The sequence below is a fragment of the Pseudophryne corroboree genome, chromosome 9 (assembly GCF_028390025.1).
Source record: "Pseudophryne corroboree isolate aPseCor3 chromosome 9, aPseCor3.hap2, whole genome shotgun sequence".
NCBI classification, from domain to species: Eukaryota; Metazoa; Chordata; class Amphibia; order Anura; family Myobatrachidae; genus Pseudophryne; species Pseudophryne corroboree.
The window spans coordinates 479,270,849-479,291,804 of NC_086452.1; the positions used below are offsets into that span (position 1 = coordinate 479,270,849).

At 42.4% G+C, this 20,956-nt stretch overlaps 1 protein-coding gene across 2 annotated transcripts; it reads left to right on the forward strand.

Moving 5' to 3' along the window:
- Positions 1-1,673: 1,673 nt before the first annotated feature.
- On the forward strand, positions 1,674-20,433 carry LOC134957174 (uncharacterized protein C3orf62 homolog). Of its 2 annotated transcripts, none has more exons than XM_063938871.1 (4): positions 1,674-1,835; positions 13,099-13,426; positions 17,133-17,224; positions 20,192-20,433. In XM_063938871.1, the coding sequence occupies exons 1-4, from the start codon at positions 1,754-1,756 to the stop codon at positions 20,398-20,400; spliced, it is 711 nt and encodes a 236-aa protein (XP_063794941.1). In that variant the 5' UTR covers positions 1,674-1,753; the 3' UTR covers positions 20,401-20,433. The 2 variants fall into 2 exon arrangements, with proteins under 2 accessions (XP_063794941.1, XP_063794942.1); XM_063938872.1 differs by lacking the exon at positions 1,674-1,835 and adding an exon at positions 2,105-2,233.
- The last annotated feature ends 523 nt before the right edge of the window (positions 20,434-20,956 follow it).

Here is a 20,956-nt window from a genome sequence, read left to right on the forward strand (position 1 = left end):
ACTGGAGTGGATTTGGGCCTTAAATTAGGCTCCATTAAGGTCCAGATTTCGGCCCTATCCATTTTCTTTCAAAAAGAATTGGCTTCTCTCCCAGAAGTTGAGACTTTTGTTAAGGGAGTACTGCATATTGAGCCTCCGTTTGTGCCTCCGGTGGCGCCTTGGGACCTTAATGTGGTCTTGGGCTTCCTAAAGTCACACTAGTTTGAACCACTGAAAACGGTGGAGTTGAAATATCTCACCTGGAAGGTGGTCATGTTATTAGCCCTGGCTTCGGCTAGGCGAGTGTCGGAATTAGCGTCTTTATCACATAAAAGCCCCTATCTGGTTTTCCATATGGATAGAGCGGTATTGCGGACACGTCCTCAGTTCCTGCCAAAAGTAGTTTCATCCTTTCATATGAACCAACCTATTGTGGTGCCTGTGGCTACACGGGACTTAGAGGATTCTGAGTCCCTTGATGTGGTCAGGGCTTTGAAAATTTACATGGCCAGAACGGCTAGAGTCCGAAAAACAGAAGCACTGTTTGTTCTGTATGCAGCCAACAAGCTTGGCGGCCCTGCTTCAAAGCAGACTCTTGCTCGCAGGGATCTGTAACACGATTCAGCAGGCGCATTCTACGGCAGGATTGCCGTTACCTAAATCGATCAAGGCCCATTCCACTAGGAAAGTGGGCTCTTCTTGGGCGGCTGCCCGAGGGGTCTCGGCACTACAGCTGTGTCGAGCTGCTACTTGGTCGGGTACAAACACCTTTGCAAAATTCTATAAGTTTGATACCCTGGCTGAGGAGGACCTTGTGTTTGCTCATTCCGTGCTGCAGAGTCATCCGCACTCTCCTGCCCGTTTGGGAGCTTTGGTATAATCCCCATGGTCCTTACGGAGTCCCCAGCATCCACTAGGACGTTAGAGAAAATAAGATTTTACTTACCGGTAAATCTATTTCTCGTAGTCCGTAGTGGATGCTGGGCGCCCGTCCCAAGTGCGGACTTCTTCTGCAATACTTGTATATAGTTATTGCTTCAATAAGGGTTATGTTATAGTTGCATCGGTCTTGAACTGATGATATGTTGTTGTTCATACTATTTACTGGATTGTTATCACAAGTTATACGGTGTGATTGGTGTGGGCTGGTATGAATCTTGCCCTTGGATTAACAAAAATCCTTTCCTCGTACTGTCCATCTCCTCTGGGCACAGTTTCTCTAACTGAGGTCTGGAGGAGGGGCATAGAGGGAGGAGCCAGTGCACACCCATACCTAAAGTTCTTTTTAGTGCCCATGTCTCCTGTGGAGCCCGTCTATTCCCCATGGTCCTTACGGAGTCCCCAGCATCCTCTACGGACTACGAGAAATAGATTTACCGGTAAGTAAAATCTTATTATTAATGATATTAAAGGGAGAATATTAAATCATGAATTGCTGTTTGTAATGAGGAGGAAGCGTTTGTTACTTCATGGCCGCAGAAACGGTAATCACATCGCAGAACATCATAATTGTCCTGTAAATGAGAGAAGTGACAAAGCGAAGCGGCTTCAGTTCTACCTATGCGCCATGGACGTAACATTCAGCGGCTGTGGTGACTGAATCAGTTGTGATAGAGAATGTAGATAAGTGTAAATATTACTGTAATTACTGCACACAAAATGTCACGGCGTGATGTCACTGTTTTCTAGTGCGGTGATTGGCTGTGTACAAAATGGATACCCCCACAAAGTGCCTCAGTGATGTCATCGGCTTCAACTGAACCAATAGATTTGAATGCTTCTGAATAGTACAGTACACAAAATGGCTGCCACCACTGTGTGCCTCCATGATGTCGCTGCTTCTGAGTTCATTTATAGTAAGTTCATATTTATGAATGGTGCTGTCAGTCGGCTGCCACCACAAAGCGTCGGTGCTATCACAGCTTGCGAGTGTGAAAGGCTTCGTATACGGATAAACTGGTCAGGCTGTAAAATGGCTCCCTGCACTGTATGTGGGCTACACATTCACTGTAACGTATCTCTGTTGTATAGAAACACTTCACTGGCACACGCCAGCATCCTACACATCTGCTGCTCTGATTGGCTGAAAGGGTTGCCATGGCTACGCATGCTCCGTCCTAGCACAAGGGGCACACTCTTATGTTCCGCTCATCAGATGGAAGCCGGAATTTGCTGCAATATTAACTCTGTCTCTTATATCATGGCAGCCGGCTTATAATTGCGCAAGTTCCTGCGTTACAGCGTGTCAGCCATTGTAGGTGATGGTGTATTACAGTGACCATAGGTTAGGTCTGGCCAACCTGTGGCTCTCCAGCTGTTGTGAAACCACAAGTTCCAGCATGCCCTGCCACAGTTTTGCTTTGAAGGAATGCTGAAACTGCTGCAGGGCATGCTGGGATGTGTAGTTGCACAACAGCTGGAGAGCCATAGGTTGGCATAGGTTATACAGTGTTATTAGTTACTATAGGTTATACAGTGTTACTGGTTACTATAGGTTATACAGTGTTATTAGTTACTATAGGTTATACAGTGTTACTAGTTACTATAGGTTATACAGTGTTACTAGTTACTATAGGTTATACAGTGTTACTGGTTACTATAGGTTATACAGTGTTATTAGTTACTATAGGTTATACATTGTTACTAGTTACTATAGGTTATACAGTGTTACTAGTTACTATAGGTGATACAGTGTTATTAGTTACTATTGGTTATACAGTGTTACTAGTTACTATAGGTTATACAGTGTTACTAGTTACTATAGGTTATACAGTGTTATTAGTTACTATAGGTTATACAGTGTTACTAGTTACTATAGGTTATACAGTGTTACTATAGGTGATACAGTGTTACTGGTTACTATAGGTTATACAGTGTTATTAGTTACTATTGGTTATACAGTGTTACTAGTTACTATAGGTTATACAGTGTTACTAGTTACTATAGGTTATACAGTGTTACTAGTTACTATAGGTTATACAGTGTTATTAGTTACTATAGGTGATACAATGTTATTAGTTACTATAGGTTATACAGTTACTAGTTACTATAGGTTATACAGTGTTACTAGTTACTATAGGTGATACAGTGTTACTAGTTATAGGTGATACAGTGTTACTAGTTACTATAAGTTATACAGTGTTACTAGTTATGTTATACAGTGTTACTAGTTACTATAGGTTATACAGTGCTACTAGTTATAGGTGATACAGTGTTACTAGTTACTATAGGTTATACAGTATTACTAGTTACTATAGGTGATACAGTGTTACTAGTTATAGGTTATACAGTGTTACTAGTTACTATAGGTTATACAGTGTTACTAGTTACTATAGGTTATACAGTGCTACTAGTTACTATAGGTGATAGTGTTACTAGTTATAGGTGATACAGTGTTACTAGTTACTATAGGTTATACAGTATTACTAGTTACTATAGGTGATACAGTGTTACTAGTTCTAGGTGATAGTGTTACTAGTTACTATAGGTTATACAGTATTACTAGTTACTATAGGTGATACAGTGTTACTAGTTATAGGTTATACAGTGTTACTAGTTACTATAGGTTATAGTGTTAGTTGCTATAGGTTATACAGTGTTAGTTGCTATAGGTTATACAGTGTTACTAGTAACTATAGGTGATAATGTATTACTAGTTACTATAGGTTATACAGTGTTACTAGTTACTATAGGTTATACAGTGTTATTAGTTACTATAGGTTATACAGTGTTACTAGTTATGTTATACAGTGTTACTAGTTACTATAGGTTATACAGTGCTACTAGTTATAGGTGATAGTGTTACTAGTTACTATAGGTTATACAGTATTACTAGTTACTATAGGTGATACAGTGTTACTAGTTATAGGTTATACAGTGTTACTAGTTACTATAGGTTATACAGTGTTACTAGTTACTATAGGTTATACAGTGCTACTAGTTACTATAGGTGATACAGTGTTACTAGTTATAGGTGATACAGTGTTACTAGTTACTATAGGTTATACAGTATTACTAGTTACTATAGGTGATAGTGTTACTAGTTATAGGTTATACAGTGTTACTAGTTACTATAGGTTATACAGTGTTAGTTGCTATAGGTTATACAGTGTTAGTTGCTATAGGTTATACAGTGTTACTAGTAACTATAGGTGATAATGTATTACTAGTTACTATAGGTTATACAGTGTTACTAGTTACTATAGGTTATACAGTGTTATTAGTTACTATAGGTGATAGTGTTACTAGTTATAGGTGTTACAGTGTTACTAGTTACTATAGGTTATACAGTATTACTAGTTACTATAGGTGATACAGTGTTACTAGTTATAGGTTATACAGTGTTACTAGTTGCTATAGGTTATACAGTGTTACTAGTTACTATAGGTGATAATGTATTACTAGTTACTATAGGTTATACAGTGTTACTAGTTACTATAGGTTATACAGTGTTACTATAGGGGATACTGTGTTACTAGTTACTATAGGGGATACTGTGTTACTAGTTACTATAGGTTATACAGTGTTACAAGGTGCTATAGGTTATACAGTGTTACTAGTTACTATAGAGGATACTGTGTTACTAGTTACTATAGGTTATACAGTGTTACTAGTTGCTATAGGTTTTACACTGTTACTATAGGTGATAGTCTTACTAGTTGCTATAGGTGGTAGTGTTACTAGTTACTATAGGTTATACAGTGTTACTAGTTGCTATAGCTTATACAGTGTTACTAGTTACTTTAGGTTATACAGTCTTACTAGATACTATAGGTGACACTGTTACTAGTTACTATAAGTTATACAGTGTTACTAGTTACTATAGGTTATACAGTGTTACTAGTAACAATTATGTGTCATCATTACAGCCTACAGAAAATGTTGTACGGGACTTAAGGGAAAATACTTATGTCAGGGCGGTGATTTTAGATGGGAACCTTGGGTTGACCAAAGAGGAAAGTAAGGTGGGCAATACTAAGTACGGTGGGGTTGGAGAGGGAGCGAGAAGGACAGTCTGTATCAGTAACTCTACGGATGCACTAATTAACCAGGATGTGAAATCTTTAGGAAAACAAACACATAAAGGAACTGATAAACTAAAATGTATGCTTGCAAACGCAAGAAGTCTAGCAGGTAAAATGGGGGAATTGGAATTGTTAGCATCAAAGGCTGAGTATGACATTATAGGTATTACGGAAACATGGTGGGACATCTCTCATGACTGGGTTGCTAACTTGGAGGGGTATTCTCTTTTTAGGAGGGACAGGGCTAACAAAAGAGGAGGAGGTGTATGTCTTTATGTTAAACCATCACTTAAACCATACCTAAAGGAGGTTATCTATGAGGAGACTGGCGATAATGTGGAGTCACTATGGGTTGAAATCTCAAGTGGGGGAATTGATGCAAAAAAAGTAGTCATAGGCACGTGCTACAAACAGCCAGATATTAGCATACATGAGGAAGAACAACTCTTGCAGCAAATCAAAACGGCTGCGGGATTGGGGGCATCCTTGTGATTGGGGATTTTAATTACCCAGATATAACTGGAGTAATGATTCATGTGCTAAAGCGAGGGGCAGCAGGTTCAAAATATGTTTAGGGATCACTACTTGTCTCAATTAGTCGAGGACCCAACTAGGGGTAAAACTACCCTGGATCTAGTAATTATAAATAATGTGGACATTATATCAAACACTAAAGTTGGGGAGACTTTGGGTAACAGTGATCACTATATGATCACATTCGACATCAGTTTCAGGAAACATAGCTACAGGGGTTCCACCAAAACGTTTAACTTTAGGAAGGCTAATTTCAGTATGCTTAGATGTGCACTTAACGACATAGAGTGGGAGGTTCTGTTTAATAACAAGAACACTTCGGAAATGTGGGATGTTTTAAAAGGGTTGCTGGATAGCAATATTCATAACTTTATTCCCATGGGCAGTAAACGCAGGAGTATTAAACTCAAACCGATGTGGCTTAACAAGAAGGTTAAGGCAGAAATGGATAAAAAATGCGGGCTTTCAAAGCATTTAAATCTAATGGAAAGGAGGAGTCTTTCAAGTATTACAAGGAGTGTAATAAGAAATGCAAAAAAGCAATAAGAGCAGCTAAAATGGAAAATGAAAAGCAAATCGCTATAGAGAGTAAAACCAATCCTAAAAAGTTTTTTAAATACATAAACGGTAAAAGGTTAAAAAAGGAGAATATAGGTCCATTAAAAGATGAATTAGGAGAATTGATAAATGATGACGAAATAAAAGCGGAAATACTGAACAAATTCTTTTCATCAGTATTCACCAGTGAAGAACTGATGGTGGGAGTAGAGCATAACAATTGTGACAGTAATGATTCATGGTTAGATACTTGTTTAAGCGAAGAAGTAGTCCGGGAGAGACTAAGCAAAATGAAGATTAATAAATCACCTGGTCCTGATGGACTTCACCCGAGGGTTCTTATGGAGCTTAGTTCACAACTAGCACGACCCCAATACTTGATTTTCAATAGTTCAATTAGATCAGGCATGGTACCGAAGGATTGGAGTATAGCTGAGGTAGTGCCATTATTTAAAATGGGATCCAAAAATCTTTTGGGAAACTACAGACCAGTTAGTTTAACATCTATAGTGGGGAAAATATTGGAAGGAATTCTAAGGGACGGCATACAGGAGTATCTACAGTCCGCTAGGATTATTAGCAAGAACCAGCATGGGTTTGTGAGGGACAGGTCATGTCAGACTAACTTAATTAGCTTCTACGAGGAAGTGAGCAATAATCTCGATCAAGGAAAAGCAGTGGATGTGGTCTTCCTAGATTTTGCAAAAGCCTTCGATACAGTTCCTCACAGGAGACTGATGATCAAATTAAAGGAGCTTGGCCTAGAAAAAACTATTTGCACATGGATAAGCAGCTGGTTGGATAGCAGGGTACAGCGAGTAGTGGTCATCAACGGAAGTCCTCAACCTGGTCCCCCGTAGTCAGCGGAATACCACAGGGGTTCGTACTCGGACCACTACTGTTCAACATATTTATCAATGACCTAGAAATAGGCCTGGAAAGCACAGTGTCAATCTTTGCAGATGATACTAAACTGTGTAAGGTAATTAATTCAGAATTGGATGTGGAGTCCTTGCAGAATGATCTATCTAAACTTGAACTCTGGGCGTCTAAATGGAAAATGAGGTTCAATACAGACAAATGCAAGGTTATGCATTTTGGGACTAAAAACAAACTTGCATCCTACATATTAAATAGGGAACGCCTAGGGGAAACAGAGTTGGTAAAAGATTTGGGGGTATTCATTGATAATAGGCTTAATAACCGTACACAATGTCAAAACGCAGTAAAGAAGGCAAGTAAGGTGCTAGCGTGCATAAAAAGGGGAATTGAGACAAGGGACTCGGATGTAATCCTGCCGCTGTATAAGGCATTGGTACGTCAACACCTGGAATATTGTGTTCAGTTTTGGGCGCCATTGTATAAAAAAGACATCAGTGATCTCGAAAGTGTTCAAAGGTGAGCTACTAAATTGATTAAAGGCCTAGAAGGACTGGACTATAAGGAAAGGCTTACTAGGCTGAATATGTATACACTAGAAAAGAGGCGCCTAAGAGGAGATATTATTAATATCTTCAAATATGTAAAGGGACATCACAAAGAGTTATCAGAGGAATTATTTATTAAAAGAACACAGTGTAGGACACGTGGGCACTCGCTGCAGCTGGAGGAGAGAAAGTTCCGAACACAACGGAGGAAAGGGTTCTTCACTGTTAGGGCAATCAGGATGTGGAATTCCCTACCAGGGAAGGTGGTAATGGCAGACTCTGTAATTGGATTTAAAAATGGAATGGATACATTTCTGAATGAAAAAGCTATCCAAGGTTATAATACGTAAAATATCAACGTGGTTAATCCGGGGGTAACATAAGTTATAGTAGCTAACTAGTCATAAAACATTATTCAGCAAGTATGTAGAATCATCACAACTTAAAACAGGTTGAACACGATGGGCAATTTGCCTCTATTTAACCTCAAATACTATGTTACTATAGGTTGTACAGTGTTACGAATTACTATAGGTGATACTGTGTTACTAGTTACTATAGGTGATACTGTGTTACTATATGCTATAGGTGATAGTGTTACTATAGCTTATACAGTGTTACTAGTTACTATAGGTGATACTGTATTACTAGTTACTATAAGTTATACAGTGATACTAGTTGCTATAGGTTATACAGTGTTACTAGTTACTATAGGTGATACTGTGATTCTAGTTTTTGTAGGTGATACAGTGTTACTAGCTACTATAGGTTATACAGTGTTACTAGATGCTATAGGTTATACCGTGTTATTAGTTACTATAGGTTATACAGTGTTACTAGTTGCTATAGGTTATACAGTGTTACTAGTTACTATAGGTTATACAGTGTTACTAGTTACTATAGGTTATACAGTCCTACTAGTTACTATAGGTTATACAGTCTTACTAGTTTCTATAGATGATAGTGTTACTAATTACTAAAAGGGATACTGTGTTACTAGTTACTATAGGTTATACAGTGTTACTAGATGCTATAGGTTATACCATGTTATTAGTTACTATAGGTTATACAGTGTTACTAGTTACTATAGGTTATACAGTCTTACTAGTTACTATAGGTTATACAGTCTTACTAGTTTCTATAGGTGATAGTGTTACTAATTACTAAAAGGGATACTGTGTTACTAGTTACTATAGGTTATATAGTGTTACAAGATGCTATAGATTATACAGTGTTACTATAGGTTATACAGTGTTACTATAGGGGATACTGTGTTACTAGTTACTATAGGTTATATAGTGTTACAGGATGCTATAGGTGATAGTGTTACTAGTTACTATAGGGGATACTTTGTTACTAGTTTCTATAGGGTATACAGTGTCACTAGTTGCTATAGGTTATACAGTGTTACTAGTTGCTATAGGTGATACAGTCTTACTAGATGCTGTAGATGATACTGTGTTACTAGTTACTATAGGTTATACAGTGTTCCTAGTTACTATAGGTGATACAGTCTTACTAGATGCTGTAGATGATACTGTGTTACTAGTTACTATAGGTTATACAGTGTTTCAAGATGCTATAGGTTATACAGTGTTACTGTAGGTTATACAGTGTTACTAGTTACTATGGGTTATACAGTGTTACTAGTTATTATAGGTTATACAGTGTTACTAGTTGCTATAGGTTATACAGTGTTACTAGATGCTATAGGTTATACAGTGTTACTAGTTACTATAGGTTATACAGTGTTCCTAGTTATTATGGGTTATACAGTGTTACTAGTTATTATAGGTTATACAGTGTTACTAGTTGCCATGGGTAGTACAGTGTTACTAGTTATTATAGGTTATACCGTGTTACTAGTTACTATAGGTTATACATTGTTACTAGATTCTATAGGTGATACTGTGTTACTATTTACTATAGGTTATACAGTGGTACTAGTTACTATAGGTTATACAGTGTTACTAATTACTATAGGTGATACTGTGTTCTTAGTTACTATAGGTGATACTGTGTTATGAGTTGCTATAGGTTATTCAGTGTAACTAGTTGTTATAGGTTATATAGTGTTACTAGTTACTATAGGTGATACTGTGTTACTAGTTACTATAGGTTGTACAGTGTTAGTTGTTACTATAGGTGATACTGTGTTACTAGTTGCTATATGTGTTACTGTGTCACTAGTTACTAAAGGTTACACTACTGTGTTACTAGTTAGCATAGGTGATAATGTGGTATTAGTTACTATAGGTTACACTAATACTGTTACTAGTTACTATTGGTGAAACTGTGTTATTAGTTACTATAGGTGATGCTGACACTTATCAGTTATTATAGCTGTGTTACTAGTTACTATAGGGGATAATGTGTTATTAGTTACTATGGGTTACATTAATAATGTGTTACCAGTTACTATAGGTGAAACTGTTATTAATGACTATAGGTGATAATGTGTTACTAGTTATTATAGGTGATTTGGTATTTTAGGTACTATGGGTGATACTTATGAGGCAGTTACTATACATGATACTGTTATACTATAGTTGATACTGTGTTATAGCTTCTGTGACCCGATGTACCTCGCTGCCCGCGCCAAATGATCACAGATTGGTTTTGTGTCTCACGGGACCTGGCCAATAGGGGATTCATATAGTCAGTAACAGCCTCTACTGACTCCGCCCACTGCGCAGTGGATAGGTTTTTTGCTGTCACAACCAGGCTCCTCCAACCAGCACCTAGAACCGCTGATTTCCGCTCAGGAACCTACCATCGGCACCTGAAACTGATTGCTGCTGTGTGTGTGTGGACATGCTGCTGACACACCTCCTGACCGGCGTTGGTTGACCTGGACGAGGCCCTGTACAGTAGCTGGCAGAGGGCAGGGCTTGGAGACGCTGGTCTCAGCCCATAACAGGCGGAGAACTGGACTGCGTTTGTCACAAGATGAAAGGCAGTCATCTTGAAGGCAAGATGTTTATTGCACCTTTTGCAAGGGGATACAGCATACAGATGTTACAGCAGTTCAATGCTTCTTGATGTCACAGAGAATATACATCCCTTTGAGGCACGCAGTCCTCCTTTTTATCTCATTCATACACACAATACCACAGGGGGTAGTTAGTTCCTCTGTAGTCTTATTAACCAATCAGGCTATCTCACAAAATATAAAGAAATACAGATTACATTTCTGAAGGAGTTAAACTGGGCTGGATGTACTACACATTACAGTTTGGATATGATACATCGGTGCATAGTGGCGGTAGTAGCGCTGGTATGCACCTATATTTGGGTCACAGGACAGCTCTTCTGAGTAGACATATACAGTATGTGATAGAATAATAGCATGAGCTGCAGAGTATTCCACATGCAGAATTCTGTAGACCAGTATCATACTCTGGTCTCCCTGGTGGGCACGTGTCCTGTGACCCAGGTCCAGAGATGGATGACGTGCCCCCCATACCCCAGCCCAATCTGTAGGCATCGTCCAGATCTCATCCTCCAGCTGAAATGTAGGAACTGGTTCCATCTACAACCTTGTAATGGCCACTGTACAAATTACTGCACCCTCCTGGGATTACTCATATACAACAACACAGGTACTTTCGCTGGAGTTATTGTCTCCCCTTAAATAAATAACCACATTTATTATTATATCCAATGAGTCACGATCCCCTTTGGCACATTAAATATTACTATTCTATACCAGCAGATTATGTAATTAATACTAACGAAGCCTGTATAGATTTAGTTCAGTGATGATCATCAGTCACTTCCCTTACAGGATTGTTTCTCTGTTATTAATGCTTCTAAATGCATGAAGAGTTAATGCATAATCCTTAATTTATATCAGTGGTCCAAAGGGGTAGATCCTGCTTACTGCTTGTTACTTGTATAGGTGCACATACTCCTTTTGTACGGAGGTAAGGTTGTTATTTCTATCAGTTGCAGTAGCTGATACAAAGCAGGTTCATATTGTATCCAGTGTGCTGCTATAATGTATCATCGGTTGTGGAGGATCTTTATTATAAATGTAGCACAATTGTTACTTTTCTCTCCACTGATGAATGTAGCAGTTACACAGGCATGCATTGAATATACACAATTATAGTGAGCCCTTCCGGTGTAGCAGACACATTATACAGTCATTAAATTAACATATATCATTTGTGTCAGTGGACTCTGCATGTGCAGGTCACCTGACGCACGTTTCACTAGCGCTAGTGAAACGTGCGTCAGGTGACCTGCGTTACTCATTGTATATAATCTAGCGAAAGCACCTGTGTTGCTGTATATGAGTAATCCCGGGAGGGTGCAGTAGTTTGTACAGTGGCCATTACAAGGTTGATGACGGCCACTGTAATAATTTGAATACTGAAACCACTCATAGTGGTTAATATATGTATATACACCTCTGTTGGTGACATATATAAATACCACATATACCATCCCATAAGTCACATAATGGATGCATTGATATAAAAGACAGGACACATTTGCATGTATATTTAGTTTATTAAATCAGAGGTTCCCAAACTGTGTGCCATGGCTCCCTGGGGTGCTTCGGGACACTTGCAGGGGTGCCCTGGGTTGGTGGTCCAGGACCAATTCAAATTATTCATGGTCAATATAATAGGCAAAACCAATGCTGGTGGTTGCCAGTCATAAAATATGTGGCCAAACAGAAGCAAATCTTGTCCCTTGCCACACAACTGACCCCAAGGATGACATATAAATGCAATCTACTTATTGTAATATTTCTAAATTCCTCAATAAGAAATTTTTGGCCTAGGGGTGCCGTGAAAAGAATTCTGATATTCTAGGGCGCTGTGATTCAAAAAAGTTTGGAAACCACTGGGTTAAGTACATAATCAGTGGACATCTGGTGCACAGAAGTTCCTTATTTTTAATCACTATTCCTGTCTATTTCACTTTAATAGCTATTTCACTAGTAGTCCTTTTTAATATATTATGAATGGTTATATTTTATTCAATGGTACAATGTGCGCCACTTTAGAGCAAAATTCTTCTTTCCTCTCTCCCATTTGATCATTTATTCCTGCTTTTGGTATCACCCTACATTCTTCTCAAAAAAATACAAGTTTTCTATGAGACAATTAGGGGGTCACCTTTTTGATATAAACCTACCTGTGCGACTAACAATATAGTATTCCATCTACAACATCATCTATGCTGGGTGTAATGCAGATCTTTAGTCCTGTTGGTAGGATCTCCACATGTTGGTCCAGACATGTCAGACTCTGCCCTCCAGGCCATCTCTTTTAATGTTTAATGAGCTACCCTGAACAGTGGTAAATCCAGAATTCAGGCCTAACAAGGCTACAACAGGGATATCGTTGGCAGCTGCTGGTAAGTTTCTGATAATTACCCCATATTTGTCATGGCTCAGGGTTATTGGGTGCACTGGTATCACATTATACTGCCCACCTGTAATTACCTGCCCCCATTAATCACCGGCCCTAGGCTTGCTCGCTCTCCTGCCTGAGGTATATTGGTCCAGCCCCAGTTCTGTCTGACATAAAATGTGATATAATTCTCCTTTATCCATGTAGGTGCTATGTCTGAGAAGCTGATAAAATGCAGGACAGAGCTGCTGGATGCTATAGATAGAGCCCTGGAGGGTTGTCTGTGCCCAGTGTCCAGCCACCTGCAGATCTGCCAGTCCTGTCTGTCCCATGTGTTAGATGGATCAGGCCCTATAGAGAGCCCCCCTGGCAGTCCAGCTGTCCTTCACCAGCCTCTGGAGAGCGTAAGACTGATCCCTACAGAGGGTCACATTGCTGACGGAGTCTGTAGCCTGCACCCAAGCATCCAAAAGCCATTTTCCAGTATAGAGATTGTCCTGCAGCTCCGCAGGGGCTCATCTCCAGACCAGCACAGGTAGAAGACCACAATACCAAGTAGTTGTGAACAATAGGGGGACATTCACAGTCAGACCACTCATACAGCCCCTCAGTGCCTGTCAGCCATGTGTTATTTCCATCCTCCTGTGATATGACGGTTCCGGTATGAATGGTCGACCATGTTATGGTCGACAGTCATTAGGTCGACCACTATTGTCGACATTGACATGGTCGACATGGACACATGGTTGACACATGAAAGGTCGACACGTGAAAAGGTTGAAATGAGTTTTTTTACTTTTTTTGGTGTCGTTTTTTTACGTAAAGTGACTGGGAACCCCAATTGGTGCACCACGTCCCCTCGCATGGCTCGCTTTGCTCGCCATGCTTCGGGCATGGTGCCTTCGCTCCGCTACCGCTTCGCTCGGCACAGATTACCGTTCCAATCGTAGTCCACGTGGATTATAAAGTATGGAAAAGTTCCCCAAAAGAAAAAAAGTTAAAAAAATAATGTCGACCTTTTCATGTGTTGACCATGTGTCCATGTCGATCATGTCAATGTTGACCAATAGTGGTCGACCTAATGACTGTCAACCATAACATGGTCGACCATCTGAACGGATACTGATATGACATAGCCTTATTGTAGCCTTGGTAAAGGTGGCATTGGGACGTGCACAGATCGCTAAATTTGCCTGCAGGTGCAGACAGCACTTACTGAGTGCTACATTGACATGTAATGTTCTAGCGGGAATGAGAGGCCTGATGTGTGTGATGGGGCAGAGCAGGTATATAACTCAGGGGCTGGCTGGGAAATGCTAGCTTTGGGGGCAAGTACACAGCAGCGGCCCAATATGGTGAATGTGTCACCCGTATGGCCGCAGTCCTCTTATTACCATCATCCTCAGAGCAGTGACAGAAGGCCCCGGCTATCTTACATCTACAGCAGGGATAGGGAACCTTCGGCCCTCCAGCTGTTGTTGAACTACACATCCCAGCATGCTCTGCAACAGCTTTAGCATGGCCAAATAGCAAAACTGTAGCAAGGCATGCTGGTTTGTGTAGTTCAACAAAAGCTGGAGGGCCAAAGGTTCCCCACCCATGACCTACAGCATTAGTTCCACAAGTCAAAAGGTTCAAACGTTTTTTTCCCTCCTTTTTATTATTTCTTTCTCTTATTAATGTCATTCAGATGAAAGCAGAGCTCTGGGATCCCATGTTCCGGGTTTCCAGTTTCGCTCAGCTTTCACAGAGGCCTCAAGACGCAGCCATCATTGCGTGCGCTTAGCTGCCTGAGCAAGCCAATGAAATGATGCTGATAGAAAATAACTAGACGTCTCCTGAGATTGCCAACTAATCAATATGTCCATGTATGAGGCTCCAGCGAGCACTCACTGTAGGGGTGAGTTATACGCAGAAGAGCACAGTATCCACCTCTTTCAGCAGGTGACCTGACATTGGTATAACCATCTGCTTGGGTTGGGGTGAAGCCACCAGTTACCTGCTGAGACCCATGTCTAGTAGGAAGCTGAGCCAGACTGAATTTCCAGGCAGGAGCTGAGTGGTGGCCATTTCCATGTGGCCGGGCCCTCCTACTAGAAGCTTTGGAGCATCTCAAATGTACAGACACTGGGTCTGTGGAGAAATCAGTTTCCCAGCTCAACATAAATCTAGTGGCACTGCCTCCACTCCTCCTCTGGTTCCAACCATGATACCACCAGCCCCAGGACTCCCACCTGCCCCCGGGACTCGCAAGGACTCTCTGTAGGACCATAGCGCCTCAGTGACTGATGTGGCTGCACTGGTGGAGCATAGTCTGGCAGCAGGTCGCAACCACCTATTGCTGCACCAATGGGCCAGCAGTGGGGCTAGAGGTGACCCAAGACACTGGGTGGTGGTCTGGCATGGAAGGCATGGTATCCAGACAATCGACAGGGTATTGGTCAACAGGCAATAGGTTGGCACCATATGGTCAACATGCATTCTGTCGACAGGTTCAACATGTCGACATGACTGGACAACACACAAATGGTCGACGTATGTTCTTTTTTGTTTTTCACGTTTTCCTGACATTTGCTTGATTTACTATCCACGTGGATATCTACTGGGAATAGCAACTGTTCCTGAAGCGTGGTGAGGAAACACGTCTGTACTGACGGTGGTCATATAACTTGTAATATATCAGATTTGGCGTAAAAAACAAAACAAAAATCTTGTGTTGACCATTTTTGTGTCAGCCTTAACCAGTGCTTAAAGTGGTCCTAGAGAGGTGGTGGAACTGCCCCCCCCCCCCTCCCTCTGGCACCCATGCAATAAAGGTATTGTGCGCTCCGTAGGCCTGTGCCCCAAAAAAGGGGTCTGGTCTTGAAAAGAAAGGGGTGTGGTCACGCAATAGTATCCCCAATTAAAATTACACCACACAGTAGCACAATCTTATTCACTTTACACCACATAGTGGTGTCCCTTATTCATGTTATAACACACATTCGTGCCCCTTATACACAAAGCCCACAGCAGTAGCGTCCCTTATACAGTGCCCACAATAGTAGTGCCCCCCATGCAATGTCCACTGTACTGGTAGTGCCCACAGTGGTACTGCCCCTTATGTAAAGCCCACAGTAGTGGTGCCCCTTATGCAATGCCCACAGTAGTAGTGCCCCTTATGTCCCCAGGAGTGATGCCCCTTATGAAGTTCCCCCTTTACAATGCCCCCAGTAGTAATGTCGTTTAGCCCCCTGCAGTTTAGCCCCAGTAGTAATGCCTCTGCAGTTTAGCCCCTCATGTAGTTAGCCCCCCAGTAGTAATGCCCCCAGTAATTTAGCCCCCCTGTAGTTTGCCCCCAGTAGTTAGCCCCCATGTACTTTGCCCCCCAGTAGAAGCGCCGCTAATACTCTCACACATATGAAAAAAATAAAACAATACTCACCAAGTCCCGCTCCTGCGTCCAACCGCTGCAGTCCTTCCGGTGTCCACTCCTCGGCACTATAGGAGAGATGTCATAATGTCTCTCCCATAGTGCACACTGACAGAGCCAGAAGCCGGAGCTCAAAAGTGAGCTCCTGCCACCGCCTTCTGCTGTGGAGAGGGAGGCGGGCGCCCACTTGTAACACAATCTCAGTGGGCACCTGGCATCTCCCTGCAGCATCGGGCACACATCGGGTTAGGGGAGGCGGAACTGCGCTCCGTCTCCAAGTTGACCTGGCGGAACGCAGTTCCGCCCAATTCCGTCTCACTTGAACACCTGGCCATAACCACTGTTGACCTTTTATCTGTTGATCTTTTGTACCTGTTGACCATATGTTGTTGACCTATTGACTGTCTACCTAGACATCGTAGATCTATTATATCACACCCAGAAGTGAGTGAGGAGAAAGGGCCCTGCACGGGCGGGGAGTTTACATTCCACAGGCAGTAATAGGACAGCAGGACCAATAGGGGGCACTGCTTGTCTGTGCACCAGCTGCCGCAATAGAATGAATGGTCTCCTGGGTATGGGGAGGGGCTTCTTCTTGCTGTGCAGAAATGCATTGTGTGGATTAGTTGATGATACACAGAGGCGGGGCCAGTGATGTCCCAGCAGCTCAGACGACTGCATTCTCAGTAATTGTGGGTGGGGCATCGGCTGTCTGTAGTGGAGTGGGGTGATGAGTGGTTATACATTATAACAGGACTGCAATATAATGCCATGGTATAATGTATGGTGCAGTGTTACATCGTCCCTGAGCCCTCTCCTTTCCCTACAGCGAGGAGTTACAGTCACTGCTTCATGACGCTGAGAATCTGCCCAGAGACCCAAGTCCGCAGGATGTCACCAGGGACCTTTTAGCTTTAATTGGTGAGAACCCGATAAATGTCACCAAAGTCCCAACTGCGCTAACGTGAGCCTATGACATAAGTGCTGGGCTCCATGTTCCCTGTAGAGGAAGGGAGAAGTAATGGAGGTGCTCTCAGAGGCGTCACTAGGGGGGGTGTGGGAGGGCACAATGGCTGACACCAGATGAGGGGGCTACACCAAAATAGCAGAGCTTCTCTGTCACTCTGGTGTCTCCCCCCCGGATGGTGTCATTGAGCAGCTGTGATGGATGATGTGCACGTCACCCACCAGCCCCCAGCGTGACGAGACGGAGACGTGACACATCATCACGCACCCAAAATGTAATGGGTATGGTGCTGTGGCTTCTCGGGCACGAGGCCATGCTTCCTTGCCACGAGCGTGGATCTGGGGATGGGGGTGCTGGGGTAAGTATGGTGCACCGGGTGACACCTAGCCAAGTGACGCCACTGGGTGCTGTCTAGACCTATCTGGCTTGTTTCTACTCAGCAGGTGCTAGGAGTCCTTCTGGAGAAATGTGCCAGATATATACAGTGCATCCAGAAAGTATTCACAGCGTTTCACTTTTTCCATATTTTGTTATGTTACAGACTTATTCCAAAATTGAATAAATTAAATTTTCCCTCAAAATTCTACACACAATACCCCATAATGACACCGTGAAAAAGTTTTTTTGAGATTTTTGCCATTTTATTAAAAATAAAAAACTAAGAATCACATGTACATAAGTATTTACAGCCTTTGTTCAATACTTTGTTGATGCACCTTTGGTAGCAATTACAGCCTCAAGTCTTTTTGAATATGACACCACAAGCTTGGCACACCTATCTTTGGGCAGTTTCGCCCATTCCTCTTTGCAGCACCTCTCAAGCTCCATCAGGTTGGATGGGAAGCGTCGGTGCACAGCCATTTTCAGATCTCTCCAGAGATGTTCAATCAGATTCAAGTCTGGGCTCTGGTTGGGCCACTCAAGGACATTCCCAGAGTTGTCCTGAAGCCACTCCATTGATATCTTGGCTGTGTGCTTAGGGTCGTAGTCCTGCTGAAAGATGAACCGTCGTCCCAGTCTGAGGTCAAGAGCGCTCTGAGCAGGTTTTCATCCAGGATGTCTCTGTACATTGCTGCATTCATCTTTCCCTCTATCCTGACTAGTCTCCCAGTTCTTGACGCTGAAAAACATCCCCACAGCATGATGCTGCCAACACCATGCCTCACTGTAGGGATGGTATTGGCCTGGTGATGAGCGGTGCCTGGTTTCCTCCACACATGACACCTGGCATTCACACCAAAGAGTTCAATCTTTGTCTCATCGGACCAGAGAATTTTGTTTCTCATGGTCTGAGAGTCCTTCAGGTGCATTTTGGCAAACTCCAGGCGGGCTGCCATGTGCTTTTTACTAAGGAGTGGCTTCCGTCTGGCCACTCTACCATACAGGCCTAATTGGTGGATTGCTGCAGAGATGGTTGTCCTTCTGGAAAGTTCTCCTCTCTCCACAGAGGAATGCTGTAGCTCTGACAGAGTGGCCATCGGGTTCTTGGTCACCTCCCTGACTATGGCCCTTCTCCCCCGATCGCTCAGTTTAGACGGCCGGCCGGCCAGCTCTAGGAAGAGTCCTGATGGTTCCGAACTTCTTACATTTACGGATGATGGAGGCCACTGTGCTCATTCACCATTCACCCTTCCCCAGATTTGTGCCTAGAGACAATCCTGTCTCGGAGGTCTACAGACAATTCCTTTGACTTCATGCTTGGTTTGTGCTCAGACATGCACTGTCAAGTGTGGGACCTTATATAGACAGGTGTGTGCCTTTCCAAATAATGTCCAATCAACTGAATTTTCCACAGGTGGACTCCAGTTAAGCTGTAGGAACATCTCAAGGATGATCACTGGAAACAGGATGCACCTGAGCTCAATTTTGAGCATCATGGCAAAGGCTGTGAATACTTATGTACATGTGATTTCTTTATTTTTTTATAAACTATCAAAAATCTAAAAAAAAACTTTTTTCACGTTGTCATTATGGGGTATTGTGGGTAGAATTTTGAGGGGGGAAATAAATTTATTCCATTTTGGAATAAGGCTGTAACATAAAATGTGGAGAAAGTGAAGCGCTGTGAATACTTTCTGGTTGCACTGTATATATCAGGGCTGGCCAAACCGGTCCTCAAGATCTACCAACAGTTCATGTTTTCCAGGCCTCCTGGAGATCTGTAGAATCGTCAGTTAGGAATGAATGCAGCACATCTTAATTAGTAATGACTACACCTGTGCACCAGCTAGATGGTCTGGAAAATGTGAACTGTTGGTAGATCTCGAGGACTGGTTTGGCCAGCTCTGGTATATATTATTAGTTATTGATCTCAGGGACACAGCAATCCATGCATTGGCTCAGGACTCAGACAGTGACGTAAGATGTCAGTAAGGATATAAGTCGGTCCCCGGCAGTGTTATAAAGGGTATCTGCATGATAGCTTAATAGTCAGTCAATGGTTCAAACCCACATGGCCGACATACTTTAGGTCGACAGATAAGTTGATATGTAAAAGGTCAACAGTGCTTAAGGTTGACAGGCTCAAAAGGTCGACAAACGGTTTTACATTTTTTACTTATTCATACTTTACCGTCCACTTCGACTGCGATTGGGAATAGTCACCTCTGCCGAGTGCAGTGATGAGTCCACAGGGTACACGTGTCCTCTAGTTTTAGCTTTTACATGGTTCAACATACAAAATCACACGCAAAACTAAAAAAACAAACAAACCTTGTGTCGACTATTTCTATGTTGACATTTTCACTGTGCCTTGTGTAGCTGTTGGCCTTTTCAGGTATCTGTCTTTTTACACATCGACCAATTGACCTATGGACCATGTAGATGTTGACCATATGGGGTGTACCTGGTGACTGTCGCCCTAATAACCCACACCCGTCATACAGCCACTCATGCGGTGTAATAACTGTGTTACTATTTAGAGAACACCAGATCCCCCGTCCTGCAGGAGATCTCCAGGAGCCTGGAGTGGACCAGTGACATCTTCTGTCTCCCTGAGGAAGACCTGCCCCTGACACCACCACCAGCAGGGGGCGCAGCTGAGCCAGTGCCTGATGACGAGCAGATGGTGGAAATGGTTCTGGACCTAGAGGAGGATTACCCTCACCGGAAGAGCTGCCTTATACTGTAGCGTACATGTAACTAGTAAATCACTATCAAACAAGGCAGCCGCAGCGTCCTATTCACTGCTCACTTTTGTTGTGTATATATATATATATATATATAGTTTATATTTTGAGATTTTTATTTCTTTAAAGTAGTTATTACAGATATAGGCAAAACCGCAGAATATTCCCTTACAGGGAATAAATAGTGATTGGTGCAGTTCTGTGCGTTTGGTTTAATTACTGTTACGTCGCCAATAGACAGTAAGGGGTCAATTTACTAAGATAGGAGTTCTATTTAAGATGGGATGTTGCCCATAGCAACCACTCAGATTCTACTTCTCATCTACCTAGCATCTTCTAGAGCAGCGGTGGCCAACCCGTGGCTCTTTCATCCGCCGCATGCGGCTCGGCCGGCTCCTGGCCACCGCTGCCCGGCACACACACTTGTCGTCTTGTCTCCAGCGGCGGTGTCTCTTCAATTCAGCGCCGGTCCGTGAGCCAATCAGAGCCCGTGGACCGGCAGCCGAGGCTCCTGATTGGCTGCCGGACTGGGAGCTTTGATTGGCTCACGGACCGGCG